This window comes from Sinohyriopsis cumingii, chromosome 12 (genome assembly GCF_028554795.1).
Source record: "Sinohyriopsis cumingii isolate HCF-2022 chromosome 12, ASM2855479v2, whole genome shotgun sequence".
In the NCBI taxonomy this organism is placed as follows: domain Eukaryota; kingdom Metazoa; phylum Mollusca; class Bivalvia; order Unionida; family Unionidae; genus Sinohyriopsis; species Sinohyriopsis cumingii.
Genome location: NC_142972.1, coordinates 83,721,557 through 83,743,917, shown reverse-complemented (window position 1 = coordinate 83,743,917; position 22,361 = coordinate 83,721,557). Strand labels below are relative to the sequence as shown.

Below are 22,361 nucleotides of genomic sequence, written 5' to 3'. Positions count from 1 at the left end.
GACAAGAATGTATGAGAATGGTTTTAAGTTATGACGTCATCATCTTCATGTCATGTTGTTTACATCATTGATCACAGTGTGATTTGGATTTGTAACGTAGCTTTAAAAAAATTTAAGTCATCGCTTGGATGTCCGCAGTGTTGAAGTTTACTGTGATATCTAGCACTGGGGCATGATGTCCCACCGAGTCACATTATCCCAACACCTGGCTGACCAGTCCTAACGCTAACATTTTAATGCAGAGTGCCTAGCAAAGCAGCTGTTCTTTCATGACACTGAAACTGAATATATTTAAGGACTTAAACAATAATACTGAATTCAGTCTGAGAAGCAATAAAGCAAAACTAGTTACACATTTTATGTGTTGGTGTTGTTTATTTTGTAATATTGCTCAATTTCAATTAACACAGGGTGGTTATTTGAACTCTGTCACACAACGGAGATATGTTCAGTTGCAGTCTTTATTCCACTGATTTCACACACTGTATGGTCAAAGTGTTATTTACAGAAACCAAGCTCAGTCTCTACAAAAAGCACCTGCATATTACAGTAAAGCTACAAAACTGAATCGGATGATATTTATGATGACTAGATCATGATGGAAGGTTTCAGAACTTTATCAGACGAGGATGAATTCTTGGGCTTTGTACCAGATAACATTAAATCTAGTATAGAATGCTGTAAGACACATGGAATTAACAATAACAGAATATTGTGAATCGGATCATTCAGAACTATTTTTATATCGCTGTGACCTAAAATTTAAATTCATGGATTTATTATATAAATGGATTTAAAATGTCAGGCTTTGTCGAATTTATTGGATTTAATTAGAACTGTAAGTTGTCAATTTATTTGTTACTGATTTCACTCATAATAAAAGTGTTTAGTGATTATTTTTTCTATCTATCCAGTTGGAATTGTTTTGTTTTTTCAATAAGCAACTCTTGATTCACTTACGACAAGCCACCCCTTCAGATGGATCTGACTTGCAAAATACACCCCGACTTAAAGAAGAGTCAATGGGAAATAGAATTTTGTAGCTCTAAAAAAAAAAGGGGGGGGATGTCAACTTATAAGCAAGTATTTACAGTATGTGAAAGCCAACTGGTTTATACAAAATAAATGAGCCAGTTGGGATTTTGATTCTGCTTTCACTTAATAGACTATGTCAAACAGGAACATCATTAAGCTGTTTTCAAACTATCTATTCAAATTTAAACTATTTAAATTGGGTTTTGAACAAATGTTTTAAAACTTTAGTGGTGTATTTCATTGGGTTTTGTACTAGTATTTTTTAGGGGCCCCGAGTGGCCAAGTGGTCTAAAGCACTCTCTGTTATGGATCAATGCCATCTCACCTCTGTCTGCGTGGGTCTGAGTCTCAGATTCGGCTAATTTGGATATGTGAGAAAGCTTGTCAGTAGCTTCTCATGGGTCTGTGGTTCTTTCCTGGGTTTTCCTGGGTTCTTCCTCCACCATTAATACTGACCGCCATGTATAACCTATCGTGTGCTGAAAAATGGCGTTAAACCCTACAACAACTAGTTTTTTTAAAATTCAGTTGTGTAATTTATGTACACAGCAAACAAATCTTACACTACAAGATTGAGTCTTAATCATCAAGATGTTAATACACAAAAATCTAGAGCTCTGCATGTCACATGCCCAAAGCTTATTTAGCCATTTTCAAAATTCATTATTTTGACTTGATCTGTAAAGTATCCACAGAAGAGATCAAAACTGATTAAAACAATCAAATTACCTTAGAATCTGCATAGTTACATTTGATCAGTCACTCAACATTTATGCAATGTCAATTATCCACTGTGGTAGCCCAGTAATTCAAAATGATGATGGGCACCAGGGTTGTGTTGTTCCACATGGGTTTCCAAACTGTCAAACATAGGATCCAATACAGAAATATGATGTACAGATTGCTGAAAAAACCCTTCACCAGACCATAAGTGCCAAAAGAAATACTAGTTAGTGTCCAAAAATGATTGTCATTAAAAAAATCTGTGTGCAATATTCACAATGTTTTATAAGCAGGCAAGACCTCACACCAACAATGCACCAACAGAAGTTTGGAGTGCCTGATTTATCAAACCTGGGCTTTACCATTAAACAAACATCTGAAAATGGGAACCAAAAGACTTACTGAATACACAAATCATCATCTACAAGATTACTGTATGGAAAATTCCATCAGAACTGAATTTTTGGAGTGACACATGGGTTTACACATTGGCAAGTCCATGTCGGACTCTAACTCTGCCTCTATTAAAAGTCATGCAAACCTGCAGCAACATAAAAAGAAACACATGCATAGTAGTGGAGATCAAATATAGGACCTGAAAGATACTAAAGAAGCAAGCTGGTGGATGAGTTGATGAAGTATAATTGGCATAGTTCATACAAAGAATGCAGCTTCTTTAAAATTTGAATTCCTATCTTGCCAACATTAACTCATGCATATGGGGCATATCAAGATGTTGCCTATCCAGACAGTGACTGCTTGGTTCTCTATGTAGTTTCTGTCAGATCCTATATTCTGATCATGTTTAGAAAAATGATAACAAAGCCAGCTAGAAGTTAGCAATAAAAAAAATCCCCAAAATTGTGGCAGAATTTGCTCTGTAGTCAATCTCCTACCCAAGGAGTTGGTGATCATCTGTTACACTGTACTCCCACAGGTGAGCCATTATGGGAGCATCTGCCCTGGAAACAACAAACAGTAATGGTAATTAATCATGTTACAAATTTATTTGTTTTCTTTCCAAGTTGTCCACCTAGTTCTTCCAATGAACAGATTACTGGTATTTGACCACAGTTCGAAAAACAAGTCTTGTAACTCTATACTGGAACATCCGATTGGTCAAACATTAACTGAAAGTTGAATGAGAACTTTTTACAGTAAATTAGGGCTCTTGAATAATACAAACCTGATCACAAAAACATTAAGAAATAAACTCTGCTACCTTCCAAACCCCATCCATCACAAAAGTATGAAGAATTAGTCTTTTCCCATCTATTTAACCTTTGGAACATGGAAAGAAACTCCAACAGATTACCTCCCCTTGAAAAAAACTGGTTGTGCATACTGGATGTACTCAAATTTAAGCTGAATCAAAATCAACAGAAAGGATTCTCTGATTGGTAGGGATGGGTGCATCAGTTAATTGTAACATGATCAGGTAAGTATTCATGTAGAAATATAAATGTACCAAAATATTCCTCTTCTCCATCAAACATTTCACCCAAGTATTAATAATAACAAAATTTTCAAGCAAATATATTGGTCATATTGATCATCAGACTATCTCAATTTTCATTCTGGACCAACATAAGAAGTCTTCTGGTGAGAATCCATGTCAATATACCTTTTAATTCAGGCGGATTTTCAAGATTGCTACTCTGGTGGCCAAATTGGCATCAGATTGGTCCCCTTTTCATTTATGAACACCTAGACACCATAAGACAGTTTTTGAGATATCCAATGCAGCAGCCATACTTCAGAGTGGCATCATTTAATTTAGGACCAATTTGATGCAATAAGTCTTTTAGTAAAAACCCATTTTTATAGAGAAATAATGATACCATTTTTATGAGAGCCACTATGACAGCCATATTGGACATCAAATCAACCCCATTTTCATTTAGAACTAACCAGGCTTTATCACGTCCAAAGACTGGGATTCAATATGAGGTACGTTGAGTCAAAATGCATAAGAGGTTCAATTTGGGATGCTGATTGAGTGAAGTTGGACAGGTCGAAAATTGGACAAATGGTAGGACAGATCACAGAAGTGACCAATATAATCCCTCTCATAATGTCTGCACATGCTAACAATCATGAACCAATAACCTTTCATAGTGATGGAGTCCAATTTCTTATTTTGCAAAGTAAGCTACTTGATGATTAGTTGCTACAAGAGGGGTGATGTCTCAAAATAAGATGGAAATAGTGTGGAACTTTTCCACATATGCCTTTAAAGTGGAGGCCCTTTGAGCTGTCATGGCCTTCTCCACAACTGATGAGCTGAATACCATCCAGTGCAAGGCTCACACTTGAGTAATTTGCCATTATTTTCCTGGGAATGTCTATTATGAGGCTGAGTATATTACTGGCCTTGGATGTGTCCCATCGAAGAGAGACAATTAGGATTGCTCTGCAATCTTATTCTATGCTTTTTGAAGCACAAATGGATTTACCCTACACCCCGCCCCCATGTTTTGCAACAATCTCTATATTTTATAGTGAATGTGGGAGAATTCTGAAAGAGGGGGTTTTCATCTTCCATTTCAGCAAATGAACCAAAGATTTGACTTTATAGGCCTTTAAGTTAAACTCTGTCCATTCCATAACTAGACTGGAATGTGACAGCAAACTGAAGATGTTCCTGCCTTCAATAGAGATGTATTCATCATGTATCCTTTCCATGTTTAAGTACAGTATTCTAAATGGAAGTGACGATACCCATGTAAAGTGATGTACCTGAAAATTGGGTAAACCATAAAATCTGGGCCTTCTGTGATCATTTCAGTGACCATTTCAGTGTGTGGCTCAGATGGTAAATGTTGATGCAGAGCAGATGGTTGGATTATACTAACAAGGTCTGTGTGGCTAGGCAAATATTCCACATGATTAGACAAATGATCAGAGCAAATGGAGCTGTTAACCAAATTACTGTTTGATAACCATTGATCTCTGGTCATAAAACATGCAGACTGACCAGTCGGAAGGTTGGTCTGGCTGGTTGGAACCAGAATGACAAAATATGCTTGGTTCAGTAAAGGCCATTGAGAATGGAATTCAATCCCAAAGCACTTATACTTACAGACATGAAGGCTATGCAGGGGGACTTAATAACCAGTGGGCTGCCAAATTGGGGAGTATTATCTCCCATATTCTCAAACTCACCTGTATTAAGGTGAGATGAAAGCATCATAAAAAAATACCAGATACCAGCATTTCATAAATATGGCAATCCCTTAGATAAGCACTAGAAGACAAATGTATCAAACATCTTGGATCACCAAAACGATTAATGTTTGAATAAATCACAGTGCCCACAGATAATTCATCAAAACACAAAGGTAAACAAAACTGACATGTCTAACTTAATAGTTGAAAAGAAATCCACTCAAAAATACAAGAAATTTCACAACAAAAATTTAAATAAATTTCCTTCATAGTGTAGCAAAAACGAAAATGTTTAACTCCACAAACTCTGTAAACAGATGGCTTGAAAGTGTTGCAGATCTGAAATAAATTCAAAAGGTGCCTTGAATGGTAACTGACAGTACTGAGCAAAAGCTTTAACTGGAATGCATATGGTATAGAGGAATACAACTAGCTGCAGCAAGAGATGGTAATCTAAGGAGTTTCATTCCTTTATCTTTCTGTTAAACATGAATTTTTCTTTTGTTTCAGAGGGGCTCGATAGGAAGAAGTTTATTTATGATCATTAATGTGACTGGGTAATGCATTTGGCACATAATCAAATTTAATCCGAACAAACTGCTTGATTCAAGTCAAGACTGATTTTGTTTTGGCCCAAACAGTAAAAACTGCTTGCAGCAAATTCACTGTACAGCAAAAGCATCATCAGCAAAATGGGATAATCTAAATCCTAAAATGATCATGCAAAATGATCAATAAAACCAGGGTAAATGCAGTAATTAAATGATACTTCAAATAAACTAAAGCTGACGATCTGTTTCTGCATAACACAATGGCAAATACAGGTCCTTTTTTTGTTGCAAAAATGCACATAATTCAAGCAAAAGCTTGAAACTGCTAAAATATATAATTCTGAAATTTAGCAGGAAAATAAAAGTGAACCAAAGCTGAGAAATTCTTAAATTCCATGGTCCTATCATCATTTTAAACAGAATTACAAATGCAAACATATTTTTAGACTATGACCTCAAGTCTGAGACTCCTGCTTATAAAGTTTCAGGGAATATACAGACAAATCTTTGCAGAATGCATGAAACTTCCATTTCATTAATTACTTTATCATCCTTTCAGAGCAATAGATTTGACCTATTAGACTTGGACTACCATCTGAGACTAGAAACAAAAAAGGTGTAATTCACACTGAATAAACATCCCTAACTTTAAATTGTGATACCCTTTCTTTTAAACTGTAAGCAAATATATATATATATATATATATATATATATATATATATATATATATATATATATATATATGCACATTTAATTCTCCTTTCTTTCTATTAAGTTTGCAGTAAACAACAAGTTTATGGTTATCCATTTTTCAATTGGTCTCTATTTGTCTCAAATAAGAACCAAGCTTGCCATTTATCATGACTAAAAACAAATGTATTTACAAGTGAAACTTTCCTAATCAAGACTCTAGTGGGACAAACTTCTGACAAATTAATGGAGACAACCAGTACACAAAGATTTGGTTTGCATTAGAACCTTATTGGGAACAAAATGTTTTACAGAAGAAACAGAATTAAATATGGGCCTGTTTGGGAAAGTTTCACTGCATAACAATTATTCAAGCTGCACAGCTAAAACCATACATCATATTATGTGATTCAATCAAAGCCACTACTCTTTTTCTAATGTGCAATGTGCTTGTTGGTCTATGGAAGTTATTAAATTTCAAAGCAATGGAAACAAGATAATAATTATAATACTTAACAGTTTAATGGCACTAGCAGGCTGAGTTTGGAGATCACTAACCAAAGGGTCCCAATGGCCCTGACCTTTGGTGTGGAATCTTTATATAAACTTAATGTGCAGAAACAATTATTTTCTTATCTGACTTACAATGACCATGACCTATATCTCCAAATCAATAGTCCTCTTCCATACCTTAAGTTCAAGCCTTTACAAGCTCTGGTCTAGAGCTTCTTTCATTCAGTGACCTTTACCTTTGACCTTTTGAGCCCAAACATAAACAACATTTTTTACAACCAATATGTAAGAGAGTTAAATAGGAGTTCCACAGCAGATCAGAAAGTTCAAAAACTAGTAGCAGGAGTACTGTGAATAGTAGACTACAAGCCCACAACATGTTAAACAGCCTTCCATGCAGGCACTTAAAGTACATGATTGACTCTGACTCTGAAAATTATTGACCAACGTGTAGCAATGAATATTTCCTTTGGTCAAAATATGGAGTGTTTAATTTTACCTAATGTGCAAAGACCAATATTTGCTTATTACCCTAAGTATAAGTCATCCCCAAATTTTCAGTCAAGGAACTTATTCTAAAAGTTATTTTATGAAACCCATTTTTCTTGTGTCACAATGGCCTTGACTTCTATATCCCGAAGTCAATAGGTGTCATCCATAACTTGAGTGCAATTCCTTGGACCTTTCTGCTCAAAAATCATAAGGATTATAGCTTACTCTTTTTCCTTATTCTGTCAGTAACCTCGACCTTTGACCTAATGACCTACAAATGACAAGACTCTAATTTACCCCAAGTGCAAACCTTCCACAATCTTTGGTCCATGTATTGATATAGAGCTAATGTTATTTTGCAGAGACTAATTTTCCACTTTCTAGTAATGGTATCAAAATCTGATCAGGTCATTTAATATGCATACAAATAGGCCTGCACAGGTTCATACATCTTCACTGCACAGTTTTTGCATAATAAAGCCATAAATGCCAAAGAAACTACTCAGGATGGACAGATGAATGTGTGGACAGACATATGGACAGACAGAATGGTAGACAGGAACAAATGTAGATGCCCAGGCTGCAAGCAATTTGGGCATAAACACACTATTTCTTGTTAATTAAAAGCACAAGACTCTGCATTATAGTTACAAAAAGCTCAAAATGCCAATGGATGAAAACTTGAACAAATAATAAAACATTCAACAGATATCAATAATAATCATATGTATGCACTTGCTAATTTCAAAATTATATAACATCTAACATGAATAAAAGAGATCTCTCTAGTCAATGAGGCTATAAACTAAGGCTAAATGACACGTTGTCCATCAATAAATCGTTTCTATTAATGTTGCTCTTGTCTGACTAGCAATATGACTGAAAAGAATATAACTGAAAATTCTAATGTACTCAACTTTATATGGAATAACATAACAGAGCTACCACCACAAACACAGAAAATTAGTTATCAAAATTACAACTACTTCCATTTTTTGAATTAGGCATAATTTTTACTTCAGTGTTGCATGGTGGTAAGTCAGGTTATGAACACACTTTTCTCCAACTGATCAAAAATGCTGAATCTAACTTTTTCAGTGACCTTCCAGTATAACAGATGTATATTTAAGTACTCACCATCAAAGTTTGATTAGGACATTAAGCTTTAAGGTCAAGCAATTCATGATTGTTTCTAATTTTATGTTTTTTTATTTAGATTTCCTAGTCTTTTTAAGCACTCATAAAGTATTTTAGGCTTTTGAGGTTTCTGAGGTCCACTGCAGACCCTGTTTTAAAAGAAGTGGCCATGGTATAAGGGTGGTCACTGAGGCTGTAGAATACCAGTAAATTTCTGATTACACAAACAATCAGAAGCCAATGATTAATGAGTCACTTCATTCCACCCTGACAGATGGTATATGTAGCTGCAAATATAGGATCTGCCACCCATTAACTGATTGTACATATGGAAAAGAAACTTATCTAACTTATCCAATCAGATTACTCATTACATTTACCACGGTAGAAAACTGGGAATGTTCATATTTGCCTTTTGCATGACACTGCACATTAAGATTTTCCCTTGAGACATTCAAATGTGCTTTTATTCCAATCAAAGCATTTGGATGTTATAAAAGTTGTTATATTAACTGCTTATCTGGTTAACTGATTTTGCTTGTTGCAGGACATAATTCCTTCATCTGCAGGAAGGCACTTGCTCTGAATATTAATCAGCTAGCTACATATTTATAGGATTTGGAATGAAGCTAAAGTGTACTTCAAGAAGTTTGTGTAGGCATATTTACTCAACTTAAAATACTATTAATGTAGTTTAAATAAAATCTATTCAATCCTGATTGCCTAATGCACTGCACTGTAACTGTCATCAAAGAACTTTCTAGATGAAAATTATTATTGCTATAGACTTTTATAATGGTGACTAGGTACTAAACTGTGTCAAGGAAGTTGTGTCTAATTCAAAGATTATGGATTTATAATGATTGTAATAAAGTGAATATTCACGATTTAAAGATATGTGTAATAAAATGCTAAATAATTACATCATTACTGAAATAGATCGTAATGCAACACCTACATGATCTGTATGACATTTACTAAAGCAATGATCCCATCATCCATGTACATGGCATTTCCTCTGAAGACATGATCTGTTCTACGGTAAAGTCATATACTGCCTAAAACTTTAATAACTCAAAACCAAAACCTTTTTTTAAATACTTTTGGTTTGCAGCACTTCTAGTTTTGCAATTTTATAGTATTTAAGTTTTGGATTAAATGTGGTGAACAAAGCATTAAATACATGTATACACCTTCAATTTATCCTCCCACCGGGTGAGGTGGGGTGAGTAGGTTGTGGAAAAGATGTAGCAATAAATGCAATCAAAAGCCAAGTTTCCAAATAATTATTTTCATGTATCTGCTACAACTTTACGTAACATTTTGTACAGGTCCTCACTAATTTTAATTACTGCTATACACCTTACAGGCCTCGCTAATGTTAATTACAGCATTACACTGTACATGTTCTCACTAATTTTATCATAGCTATTCACAATAAGATCCTCAATTACAGCTATATACCATACACAAGCTAAATAAAATGGCTATGACTGAAGTACACTCTACTATTAAGACTGAAATACTTCTTCACCCTCAGCACAGTACTTACCAGGAATGTTCTGCATTAAATCCAATCTGAAAAGGAATAATCGGCATAAGAAAGGAAATTTCTTTAGTAAATTATGTTTCATTGAAAATATTTACTACAATAACAACAGAAACTACTCTCTGCTACCTCTGAATCCAGCCTTAAATCAAAGAAATAAGAAACCCATCTTCCTGCCTCACTCTCTCTCAGGAAACAACTCTTACAGATTCACTTCCACTGATAGCCACCTGTATCCTGGATGTTATCAGTTCAAGCTCTACCAAAACCTACAACATAACGTGCATATTTGCTAGAAAGGGTGGGAGGGATTGATCAGATTAGCATTTTCGTGAGAAACATAGTTCACAAAAAATTTACATTTACATCCCATGGGTCGGTAGTCCTATCCAGGGTTTTTAAATTTTCTTCCTCAACCAGTTATACAGATGTTCATGTGTACCCTATCTTGTGCTTAAAGTTGGTGTTATGCCCACAACAATGACATCAAGAAAATATACTTTCTCCAAATTAAATTACCCGATCACATTAACTTTACCAACATAAGTACAAGGAAGAGGAAATGCATGGAGGCACTTTTCACGTTTGCAAGCTTAAGTTTAAACTAGTAACTTCATGAACGTGGATGACCACCTAGCAGCATTAAGCGATGTTTTGTTACAGTTACTTGCCTTCATCTATATGCTCTACAAGATGGGAAGACATCTTTCATGTGGGCTGGATTAAGAGAAAGCAAAAAGTAATTCGTAATGTTAATGTGACGGGTAATCACACAACCTTTTAATACATGTGTAAGTATTAATATCTTCAAGGGAAAATGAAAAAACACATGAATAATACTACTCTGACAAAATATGCAGCTGGTGTACAGGTGCACTGTCAAGTGTTACTAACATATACAATTTTTTTTTTTTTAAATCAGGTGTTAAAGTGGAATTAACAGATAAAGTACCAAAAACATAGCATTCAACAAAAGAAATATAATTTGCCTGAAAACGTTCTGGAAACACAGGGGCATGAATATATTACATGGTGATTACAACGTTATCAAACTATACTACAAAGCCATGTCCTGTAAATATTTATCACACTGCAACATCAATATGATTCTGCTTTGACTCAAAAAATGTTCCATGTATATGTGTGTGTGTGTGTATACATATATACATATAGACACACATATATACTTCTCTCTGTGTATTATTTGGGTTTTTAACATAGCTTTAACAATTTTTCAGTCATATAACTACAATGTCTACAGTGTGACAGTTTATAGTGATGTCTAAGCACTGGGGCATGATGCCGCAGACATGTAGCATGATGTAACACCCAGTCACATTATCTGACACCAGGAAGACCAGTCCTAACACTACCCTCTTATTGCTGAGCGCCAAGCAACTGTTAGTACCATTTTTATAAGTCTTTGGTATGTTTCGGCCGATGATCAAACCCACGACCTCCTGCATCTGAGGCAAACGCTCTAACCATTAGGCCACTGTAGCAGTTTATAATTCTGTATCTCTTTTACGTGGTAAACACAACACTCAAAGGAAGCTACCAGTATTTTATTATTTTATTTGCCTAAGAAGAAATTCCATGGCTACTGCAAAATGTACTTAGGACTCACCCTTCCATTTGAAGTGACGACAAGGCTGAAGGACTTGTCAAACCATCTGTCATATCCTTTGCCATGAAGCATGCAATGACCAAACCGATCAAAACTGGATGGGTCTTTCTGAAATGGAAAGCCAAGGGCATGTCTAAATTGAAAACTTGCTGCAAACCCAATGTTGCTGTGATCTTTAAAAGATGTATCAAAAATGACAATTATAAGAAGCAATAGAAATTACAATGCGTGAAATTTGGGGGGGGGGAATGCAGTGAAATAAACTTTGCTAAATTTTGGAAGAACAAATAAAAGCTAAATCTAAGCAATGGCTATTTAGATGAATTTCTATACCTTCTCCTGGAATATATTTCATTTTAAAATAATTTTGATATATATTAGTCAAATCTCACTAGCTCAAATATGGCTGACAAACAATGGTGAAAATCTGTACAAATGTGTATAGATTTCTGCTGGAATGCAACTGCATGAATTCCCTGAAATTTAATACACCCCCTACTTAAAACTGAGTGAGCACATGACAATCATGAAAATTTCCATAAACATGACAAACCTGTCACATTCATTAATATTAACAAACCTTGTTCCGATCATGGAAGCATTTGACTTCCATAATCAGAATCAGATTCATCAAGAGCCATATCAAACCGATCTTTTAGGAGACAGAACAGACTAATATACAGAATGACCAATTGTTGTGACATAGACTCTTGCACAAATTATAGGAAAAAAAGACTACATAGATACTGTATATACCATCAACATACCTACTGTTATGAACGATTACAATACAGAGAAAAAACTAAAGTGATAACACTCTCTGAATCATAGGCATGTCCTGTAACTTGATTATAGACTTATTAATTTTTTCTGTGTGAAACATTCCACAATAATGTAGTAATGGTGTATACAGTATATCATATGCACTGGCATTTCTTTTTTCCAAGAACGTAGCCACTGACAACAAGTAGACCACACTGATACAGAACAGGAGGAAGGAAATGATCGGGGGGGGGGGACAACCAAGAGTGAACTAGTCTTGTACTCTGAATCATCACATAAATTTAAAGTTTTGCTCAACTATGCAAGTGCAACACCAAATATAAATACTATACATACTCATTCTGAACCCTGAAAGTTAAAGATATCCGAGTATACCTTTTAATACAAGTTTTCTGAACAACAAAAATCGTTTACTCAATTTTTGTTTATGTTATTACTCCTACTTGTCTGAAAAACAGAAATTGTTTACTCAATTTTTGATTATGTTATTACTCCTACAGATTTAAGAGTGCCCAAAAAAATCCACCAGCATTAACCTAAAGGCCATAATCTATGGAAATTACCATCCTTCAAGATAAATGGCCAATATATTAAAAAGGTTGTCAAAATATAAAGGCTGAAAATTGCTCAAATTTTGGGAAGATAATGCCTTCCTTATAAAGTAAATATTTTCCGTTACAAGATAAAAGATAAAAGGAAAAAGATGCCAAAGGTTTTTAAAAGATACGAGACAGTAAGATTCTGAATCTGAGAAAAAAACAAGGAAAACGAAACCCTGCAGAAAAATATGATTCATAGACTTACTATATCAAATTCCTGAGGTTCATCATCAAAAGTCAGGAAGAAGGCAGCCTAAACGAAAAAGAATAAAATGCATTTTAATTCTGTAAATTGACAGTGTAAATAGAATTTAGATTTAAAAAATTTCCATAAATGCAAAATAATCATACCATATATTCTAAAGGAAAACAGATTTTTGCAGTAATGTGCATTCTTTTGTACAACACTTACCCAATCATAATACATTATGAGTACTGCTCTACCTCACAAATGGTGCCAAAATCCAATCAAGCATCAAGTTATTCTGGAATTGTTATGCACTTTCTTCCAGGCATGACACTTTAAGGAGGGCTTGAAGGGTGTATTTGGATAGGGTATTAGTGAAGAAATATATTTTACTCCAAAATGAGATTCTTCATCAAATATGCAAGATGATCATAATGGATTAGGACAAAAGGTAAGAAGCATAGGGAGTTACATCCCATTATCCAAGAGAGGGCCCTGTAAGTCTCCTCATACAGATGAAGCTGCTAAAGTCTTGGGTCAAATAAGGACTTGAGTTAGCACCTGGTATATATATATGTACATAGTTAAAAGAAGAACAAAAATGCACTATAACAAATCCACCAGAAGTGACCTGGCAAGGTAGCCTCTTGTGTTATCAATATAGGTCCAACCAGTTCAAAATGAGCCCTCTAGGATGAGAAATATCAAATGTAAAAGCTGGAAAATGTCATCTCAAACTTCTGTCTTATGGCCTGCATATATCAGTATGGGAATAGATACACTTGAAAAATACCATGCTGGTGGCAACTGCTCTAACTTTGTGAGCCAATATGATTAAGAAATTCAAATGGTCTGGATGAGTTCCTTTGTAGATGGTGCTGATAACCCAATATATCCAAGATGACAGAGCCTGAGTGAAATATCATCCTGTCAAAGTGGTAGAAACAAGCAAGAACACTTTCATCTGAGTGGCCCAGTCTACTTAGGTACCCCTTCAGTGATCTGATGGAGTCCTCAATTTCTTGAAGGAAATTAACAAGTATTCTAAAATACAGCTTGCATGCAACCTAAATCCCTTGAGTATTCTTAACCATTATGTGAACTGTCGATCACCCTAAATATCTTTTATTATCTAATAATTATCCTTATACATACCTTTACATTACCCATTGACCTTTGTATATTATCCTCAACATTTCAATGTTTTGTTTGCTTTTATACTACTCATTTATCATGAACCACTTTATGTACATACATAAATAATTTATCTTATAGCCTACTTCTGTCATGCTATATACCACTAAACTACCACTAGAATTGAAGTGAGAGCTGCACCAGCAGCACAAAGTAGCAAATGACAAAATTTGGTACCAATCCCGCTAAAGGGGAAATCATTCTTGTCCAGTATTGACAGAGAACTTTCGTTGCGCAAACAAGTCACAAGACATGGTGATCATCTTTCTATACTTGGGAGGGCTGGATTTTTGAGGCAGTGGTCGTACTCCCAACAGTTTGTCCAGCTAATGAAGAATAATGCATACAACATTCCTATTTGCTACTTATCACAAACTCAGTCATAATTACCTTTTCTATGGCATCAAGGGAGGCCTTGTTCTTCCCTGTGGTGAAGAAATCCTTCCTGGTCTTTGCCCAGTGCATTCTTTCCCCTGCAGTAAGGGCAGCTAGCCGCTCTTCCCCTTCAGTTGGGTTGCTTGGGTCATCCAGAATTTTCTGGAATGTTCTGGAGTTATAGGCAATAAATATATAATTATTTTTCTTATAAACCATTTTCTTTCTGTGCTGGGCAACACATTCTGAGAGTATATTCAATAATATGGTAGTTGGTATCCCCCTGCCCAAAAAAAATTGCTGGGCAAGTAAAATATGCTACTTGCCAAAACTTTTATGTTAATACACAGAAGTTTTATTCTGTTCCATATCAAGAAACACTAAATTTTCAGACTTTTCCAGACCTTCTGGTCAACTGAGCAGATGCAAAATGAAAATATAACTATGCTAGCTAATCATGTGGTTCTGCACAAGTGAAACAAGCTACTTGCCGAACTCTGTGACACTATCTGGACTAAATCTTCTTCCCAATTATTTAGTTGTGAATTTTCCACTTTATATAGCAACACTGTATATATCAACTCTGGGATAAATTCTAAAGTTGGAGATAAAAAGGTCAACATTCCTGCCCGAATATTTTAAAGTCAATGCAAATCCTAGGTATCATACAAAGTACTCTTGACCATGCATACATCAGAGCAGCAAAAATCACAAAAGCTAATTGTACATATATCATTCTTTAATTCTAAAATGTACTCTAGCTGGAATAAGATCTGTCCATTTATATTTGATGAGATTTCACCCCTTTATCTATTTTTTCTTATCAATGAAAAAGCCATATTATTAACAAATTCATTATTTATCGACGCATATACTTAAATTTACTGTCTGATATTTATTTTATGAATACCCAGGACTCTTTAGCGTTACTGCTAAGTCCAACTGCAAACTTCAATGACTTTGACCTGTCAAAACATAATACACCAGAAAATCTGGCTTCATGAAGTTTGTTTGGAGTAGCAAATAGAACAAATGCAATAGACCCTGATCTTCCAGTGTAACTCAAATTAGGGTCTATGTTGTCTGCAGTTAGGCTTGACTTATAAGCATGTATATATGGTAATTTATACTTCAGTGCATTTTCATACATGATCTACTCACAAATCCAAAAGTTATCATGGTATTACTGGATACAATTTTATTATTTATTAAACAAGTGGTCTAAATAACATCAACCTAAACATGTTTCATTCAGGTGCCCATTCAGAAGGCGCAAGAGTACATCACCCTCAGACCCATGCTGTTTATAAGAGCCTTTTCCACACCTTGTTCTTTTTTCCAATCATTATCAATTCCAATGTACCATCTTTCAATGATGATCTAAATTCTGTGTGATTGTCTTACTGAACTGTTCGTATTCTAGCACACAAGTAATCCTTTGTGATTTTACTGTCTAGAAAAAGTGCAAAATAAATCACCAGCAATATTAAAAAAAGGAACTCTTTAGCGAATGATTCCCACCAATTAAATATCTGTATTTGTAATAATCAAATCAATATTTTCCATCACTTAGTGTATCTCTACCACTGCTTCCAAGTGGAGTATACTTAAAGTTTGCCACTACATCTAAGTGACATCTGATGTTAGTTATTTCTTTTATTTTTTTCAAATGTATATGTTGAGCTTAATTATGCCTTTTATATACTTATGTCTTTAGCTCTTTTTACATCTTCAAGATGTAGAATAATGATGTGTATATTCATAATTTCCCAACTAAATATCTTTTTTGGTAACTTTCATGCTGGATGTGCAGCAAAAGTTCAACTTTGTTAACATGGGTATTTTGTATATTTTATATTGTCTCTTTCAAATTACTGCAAAACTATTTTGTCATTCATTCTTAATGTATTCTGTATCACTGACTGTACAATTCATAGTATGGATGAATTAAACATATAATCAATTAATCAATTTTTCTTGATTGTTTATTTATCTGTTCATTAATTAATCAAGTTCACTTATCTGATCATTAATTCATTGAATACTTCCTATTTATTAATTTTTCTAGATTTATAGTAAAAGTGGCTTAATAATCTCAAAGCATCAGGATATATCAAACATTTGGATATCCACTTATATGTTTTTAAAGCTGTTAGTGATGAACTTGGCACTTAATTTTTGCCAGTTTGGTAATAACCACAAAACAACCTAAAAATCGCCATAATTGATTAGGTTTAAAATACATGTTTAAAGATTAATTTATGTACATTTCTCTCTGCCATTTTGAATGGACTAATTCATACAAACAATTAGTAATATTCATTTAGCATTCTGAAATTCACCTTATCATGGGATCAGCCACAAATGTTGATCCATCTCTGGCTTTTCTGCAGACTTGAATGAATTTTTGGGAATGGAATAAATTTCATACCATAAGTGAGTTCACCCAAGTGTCTACTGTACCCAGAGCACACATTATCACCTGTTTCAAGCTAACAACAGTTTAACTCAATTGAACTAAAGAATTTCCCACTGTTGATGTATTGTGTTACTAATCTGTCAGAGTAAAATGGCTGCTGACAAACTGACTGAAGGCACGTAACTTTCATGTGCACTGATTGGTCAAGCACATTTGTACGAGTGGCAATTTGCAGCTGGTCAATAATGTATCCAGTAGTACTGGTAGCTGGTCAATAATGTATCCAGTGGTACTGGCAGCTGGTCAATAATGTATCCAGTAGTACTGGCAGCTGGTCAATAATGTATCCAGTAGTACTGGCAGCTGGTCAATAATGTATCCAGTAGTAGTACTGGCAACTGGTCAGTAATGTATCCAGTAGTACTGGCAGCTGGTCAATAATGTATCCAGTAGTAGTATTAGCAGCTGGTCAATAATGTATCCAGTAGTACTGGCAGCTGGTCAATAATGTATCCAGTAGTACTGGTAATACTCTACTACTGCACATACAAATAACACTTTGCCTAGTAACAATATACAGTGCATATGAACATGTTTGATTCACACTTAACATAAAGAGCAAACTATTTCTACACCATGTTAACTATAAAATATTTAATCACTGTAAGAAATAAAAATTTCAACCAGGTATGTTAGCTCACATCCTTTAGCAATTTCAAGATTAAAATAAATTTTTTAAATTTTTGTCTGTTTATCTGAAGTAACAGTAATATGATATTAAAAAGAAATACAAGGACGTGCAAATTCTGCATAAACTCAGGTTCTGAAATACATATATTCCTGCTATATTTCCAGTCTTGGACCAGCCTTATATCAAATTATGAACTTTTTCAAAAAAATGTCCAAACGTGGTTCTTTATGATCACAAACCATTGTGCTGCAAATGTCTCTGCAATTCTAAAGAAATCTAAATATTCAGTAAATTTCAAAAAAAAAAAAAAAAACAAATTTGTTATTAAAAGAAACTCACCTGGACACTAAAATATCTGTGGCAAAGAACAGTGATATACAGAAGTGTATTTCATAATCAAGCAGATGAGATGTTGATGCAATTACTTAAAAGAATCAATGAAATATCAATGTATTATCATACTTGCGGATGAACTTACCTCTCCAATTCACATGGCTTAAGTAGTCTCCCTTTGAAATGAATGTATACTTTGAAAAATCGTCCTCTGTGGTAAACAACAATATGTTTACTATCCTTGTAATGGACTATTTGATCTGTGAAAGGAATTTATAAGAAAATGAATGTTTACTTTTGCTATGTGTGTAAATTTATAATACTATTCATTCCAGATCAATCAAAATCAGAGAGAAAAACAACAGCCAATACTATCCATAATTTTATCACCCTAATTTTATCAACAATGTCATCCGTGGGATGTTTTACCCCACAGCAACATTATTAATGTGTTACATGTTGAGGCAAGTACCTTGTCCAATAATACATGCTAGCAGAGCTGATTGAGGCTGATTGTATGCTGGTATTTGTTTTCGGAGAAATCTGTGTTATGAAAAGCAATGCAACATTTCATCAGTTTTCTGAACACCAATTTAAATAAATAAAAACTTACAGAGGTAAAAAAATTCAATGCAAGAATGATAACATGGTCTGAGTAAACCAAATGTTTATACATATCAAAAACAGATTTCGACCCAAATGGTAAAATTATGGAAAGACAAAGACACCATTACGAGCTCTCAATTGTTTTTTGAAGTATCATGATAAAAAAGTTTTCACTCCAGCTAAATTAGGCCGAGTATGCATATCTGTCCAAAGATACACTGTATTGTGTGAAACTTACAATAATTGTTAACCATTTTCAAGAATAATATTTGGGTGAGACAAATTCCACTAGAAGTTTTAATGCCAGTAGAATAATGATAGTCATTTCATATCACTCCCAGCAAGAATTATTTGCTGTGGTTTGATGCAGAGACCAGAATAAATAAGATTTGACAGAATATGCAAAAGGTGTTACATGGAACTGCACCATCATTTCAACATAACTGCATAATAACTGGTGTACACCCTCAAAATTCATCAAAAAGACAAAGATGTCTCTACAACTAGTGCTTTTTCTGCTTTTTCCAAAGTGCATTCAAATTTCAAACCTGACATGTTTTCATACAACAATAATAATTTTGCAATAATACTGATCAAAACACATTTGCAAATGAGGCTGCATGACAAAGCAGCTAACATAAAATTAACCAGAAGACTAAAACTAAAAGTTTGTTGGAATAGGTTTCATTTTTGTTGATTTTAATGACACTAAAACATTTCTGGTTACATCTTGCTGAGGAAATGGGAGCTAACTGGCAATGACATGCCAATGCAGCCAACCTGGACTGGCCTGGCCATGTATAAAATCTGCAACCCTCTAATTATGAGCCTAACACTCATCTAACTGGACTACTGCAACCCTTCTAGATGAAATGTAATGTGGAAGACTGAATAACTGAAGGCAGTGCAAGGATAACACCCAATATTTGTAATGTGGCATAACAAATGGGATCTAACTGAGGATAATTCAATTTAAATTTATCAAGGTAGCAGCAGACATCCAGCAATTTATTTTCAAGAAAGAATGACTAAGGAGACCCCACAAGAATAGCTGTAAGACTCCTTTTGCATTTTATAATTGCTGTGGAAATAAAAAATGGTGATGTTCCATCCCTTGCTAGTAAAATTAAATGATTAAAATTTACATCAAAGTAATCAAAATATTTAAGCATCAAATTGGAGCTGCAAGAGCGGTTGCACACCCAAGATTTTATGACAGACCAAAAAGAGGACACATAGCAAATGAAGTACCATCCGGACCATTTTCATGGTATGGGGATAGTAATCTCAACACGAGTTGAGAATACATTCTTGGGAAATTACTTGCAACAATTTTTTTTGACTTCCTCTGATATGTGATACATATTATTTTCAAAGTATTAAGTTTCAAGTGAAATCTTTTACTAAAACAAAAACAGAATGAAATTTATAGTACTAACATTTTCTATCATTCTTTTCCAAAGCTACATCAACTTTTGACTTTTGTTTTGGTTTACTTTTTTTCTTCTTAATTTCATGAATACTATAAATCGTAAATTTTCAGAAATATACTATGGTTTTATTTAGCAAGGAAACTGAAATAGCAAAAACTTTTTTTTTATAAGAAGAAAAATTGTGTACGCTGTCAGTGATAATCATCAGGGTGATAGGAGAGATTTTTTTTGCCAATTTGAAGAAAAATTATTTATTACAATACTTACAATCAGTGACTAATATTTGCCACTCTTAACAATCACTAACCTGTCTCTATCCCAGGAATCCTCGTTGTGTTGAACTGTCTTTCATACTGAGCTGAGCAGAGAGGAACTGTCTTATTTAGCAATAGCTGCAAGACAAATACCATAGAAAATATTACATGATTAAGCTATTTATTTAAAAAATGCATTCAAAAACACAACTGGCCATTAAAGTGAGTGGTGTAATACTCAATTTATTACCATCAAGTCAAAATTCAGACACGATTTTGGTCTTCCATAAAAAAAGCTGAACAAATTTTAAGCAGGGATTTGTGGTTCCTCCCCCACCAGGGTCTCGAGGGGCAGAACCACCAATCTGGGACCACCAAAGGCCCCTGACCACAAATACATTTTACACTCATAAAAAACTGCTCCTGGTGCAACTTATGATTATAAAATAAACCAAAATAATCATCTGCAAAACTAATAAATTTACCAAAAATGTTCAACTTGACTTCAATAATTTCACAATATTTATAGTCACATGAATTTGTTCTCCAATACTACTGATGCTGAAGTTATTTCATGTGCATGTCAGTCTTCACATCATAATTAAGTCACAATAATTTCTCAATTTTTGCAGCATAACAAATCTGTAAAATAAACATCCAAGTACACCAACTATATACAAATAATCCCATACATTCACTCGTCTTTTTCTCTACTGGACATAACCTGTTGAAATGCCAGCTGAGCTCTTATTGCTGCTTTGGCAAAGATTTCTTCAGCCTTCCTTTTTGTCACCACTGACTGTTTTGGCTCAATGTACAATTATTTCTTTTCCTTCTCAATGAGAGCCTTTTTCCTTTTAAGCTGGTGCTTGTGTTGGCAACATGCATATCTCATAGTTTGACAGAGGGCTACATCTGTTCTCTCATGCAAGAAATCTTTCTTCTTACAGTAACTGATTGCAATTTTTCCCTGATGCCTTCAAATTCTTCCAACCACGATTACCATAACCCTTTACCTCATACAGCATTGTTACAAAGTGCAGCGCGCTATAAATAGAACACCTGTTACCTAGTCGACCCCATACGCATAGGCCTGCCTGTGAACTGTTAAGCAATGTAGTGTATGTTATGTTTAACAGCAATTTTAACCATTTTACATTTTTGGTACACATCTATTATATGTCGAAAAATTGAAGAGTAAAGTCCGATTGTTACAGCTGTGTAATTATTTTTCACGGAAGAATTTTTTATGTGCTTTAAAATCTTGAGAGAACTTGTTCAGCGTCATGTCAGTGAGGCCGCGTGACCAACCATAGCTGCCATTTCCCATACAAGGTTTTTGTCTGTCTACATCACTAAGTCATCTGAATTTGATAATTTATAAAAACTAATTGCTGCCTACATCAATATCAGAGCCTTTACCTAAGTAACTGAATCTTTCATGGTTGTGATTCTAATCGTGAAAACTTCGTACGTACTGAATGAAATCCGCAACCGCCATTTTGGAGAGTGGAGATTACGACCCAGTTACTTTAAATAGCAGATATCAACCAGTCCATAAACAGCGACCACATGATCTGACGTAACTGTCATTCGCAGAAATGAATGTAGTATCTAATAGAGGGTTTTTCCCGAAGGTGGCACTACAAAAACCAGCTCAAAATGGCTGATATTTACAGCAGGCATCAAAAGGCGCTTCCATGCGAGTGGAGTAGAGGCATCAAAAGGCGCTTCCATGTGAATGGCGTAGAGGCGTCCAAAGACGCTTGCATGAGGTAAAGGGTTAATTCAGATTTTTATTGCAGAGGTCACAAAAAGCCAGTCCTCTAGCATTCAGTTTTCTTACAAACTGACCAACTAAATTTACGTAACTTTCTGCTCCAGCCACTCCCATTTCCATACCTTTTTTAAACCTTTATCTAAACTTTTTATGTCATGGTCTCTCTCAACAACTCGGGATGCCATGTTTTGCAAACATGTTCTTTTTTACATTGCCATCAG

The 22,361-nt window shown here is 34.6% G+C and overlaps 1 protein-coding gene across 3 annotated transcripts in view; it reads right to left on the bottom strand.

Moving 5' to 3' along the window:
* LOC149786874 (carnitine O-palmitoyltransferase 1, liver isoform-like) overlaps positions 1-22,361 on the bottom strand; it is a 98,532-nt gene that overhangs the window by 35,006 nt on the left and 41,165 nt on the right. For 2 of the 3 annotated variants that reach the window (XM_089977383.1, XM_089977384.1), the window contains exons 9-15: positions 20,414-20,498; positions 18,213-18,327; positions 14,640-14,796; positions 13,074-13,121; positions 11,487-11,594; positions 9,863-9,888; positions 2,655-2,720 (exon numbers count right to left, since the gene is read on the bottom strand). In XM_089977383.1, coding sequence (XP_089833509.1) covers positions 2,655-2,720; positions 9,863-9,888; positions 11,487-11,594; positions 13,074-13,121; positions 14,640-14,796; positions 18,213-18,327; positions 20,414-20,498 — 605 coding nt within the window. The remainder of the gene's footprint in view (positions 1-2,654; positions 2,721-9,862; positions 9,889-11,486; positions 11,595-13,073; positions 13,122-14,639; positions 14,797-18,212; positions 18,328-20,413; positions 20,499-22,361) is intronic. The other variant, XM_089977385.1, reaches the window with a different exon arrangement.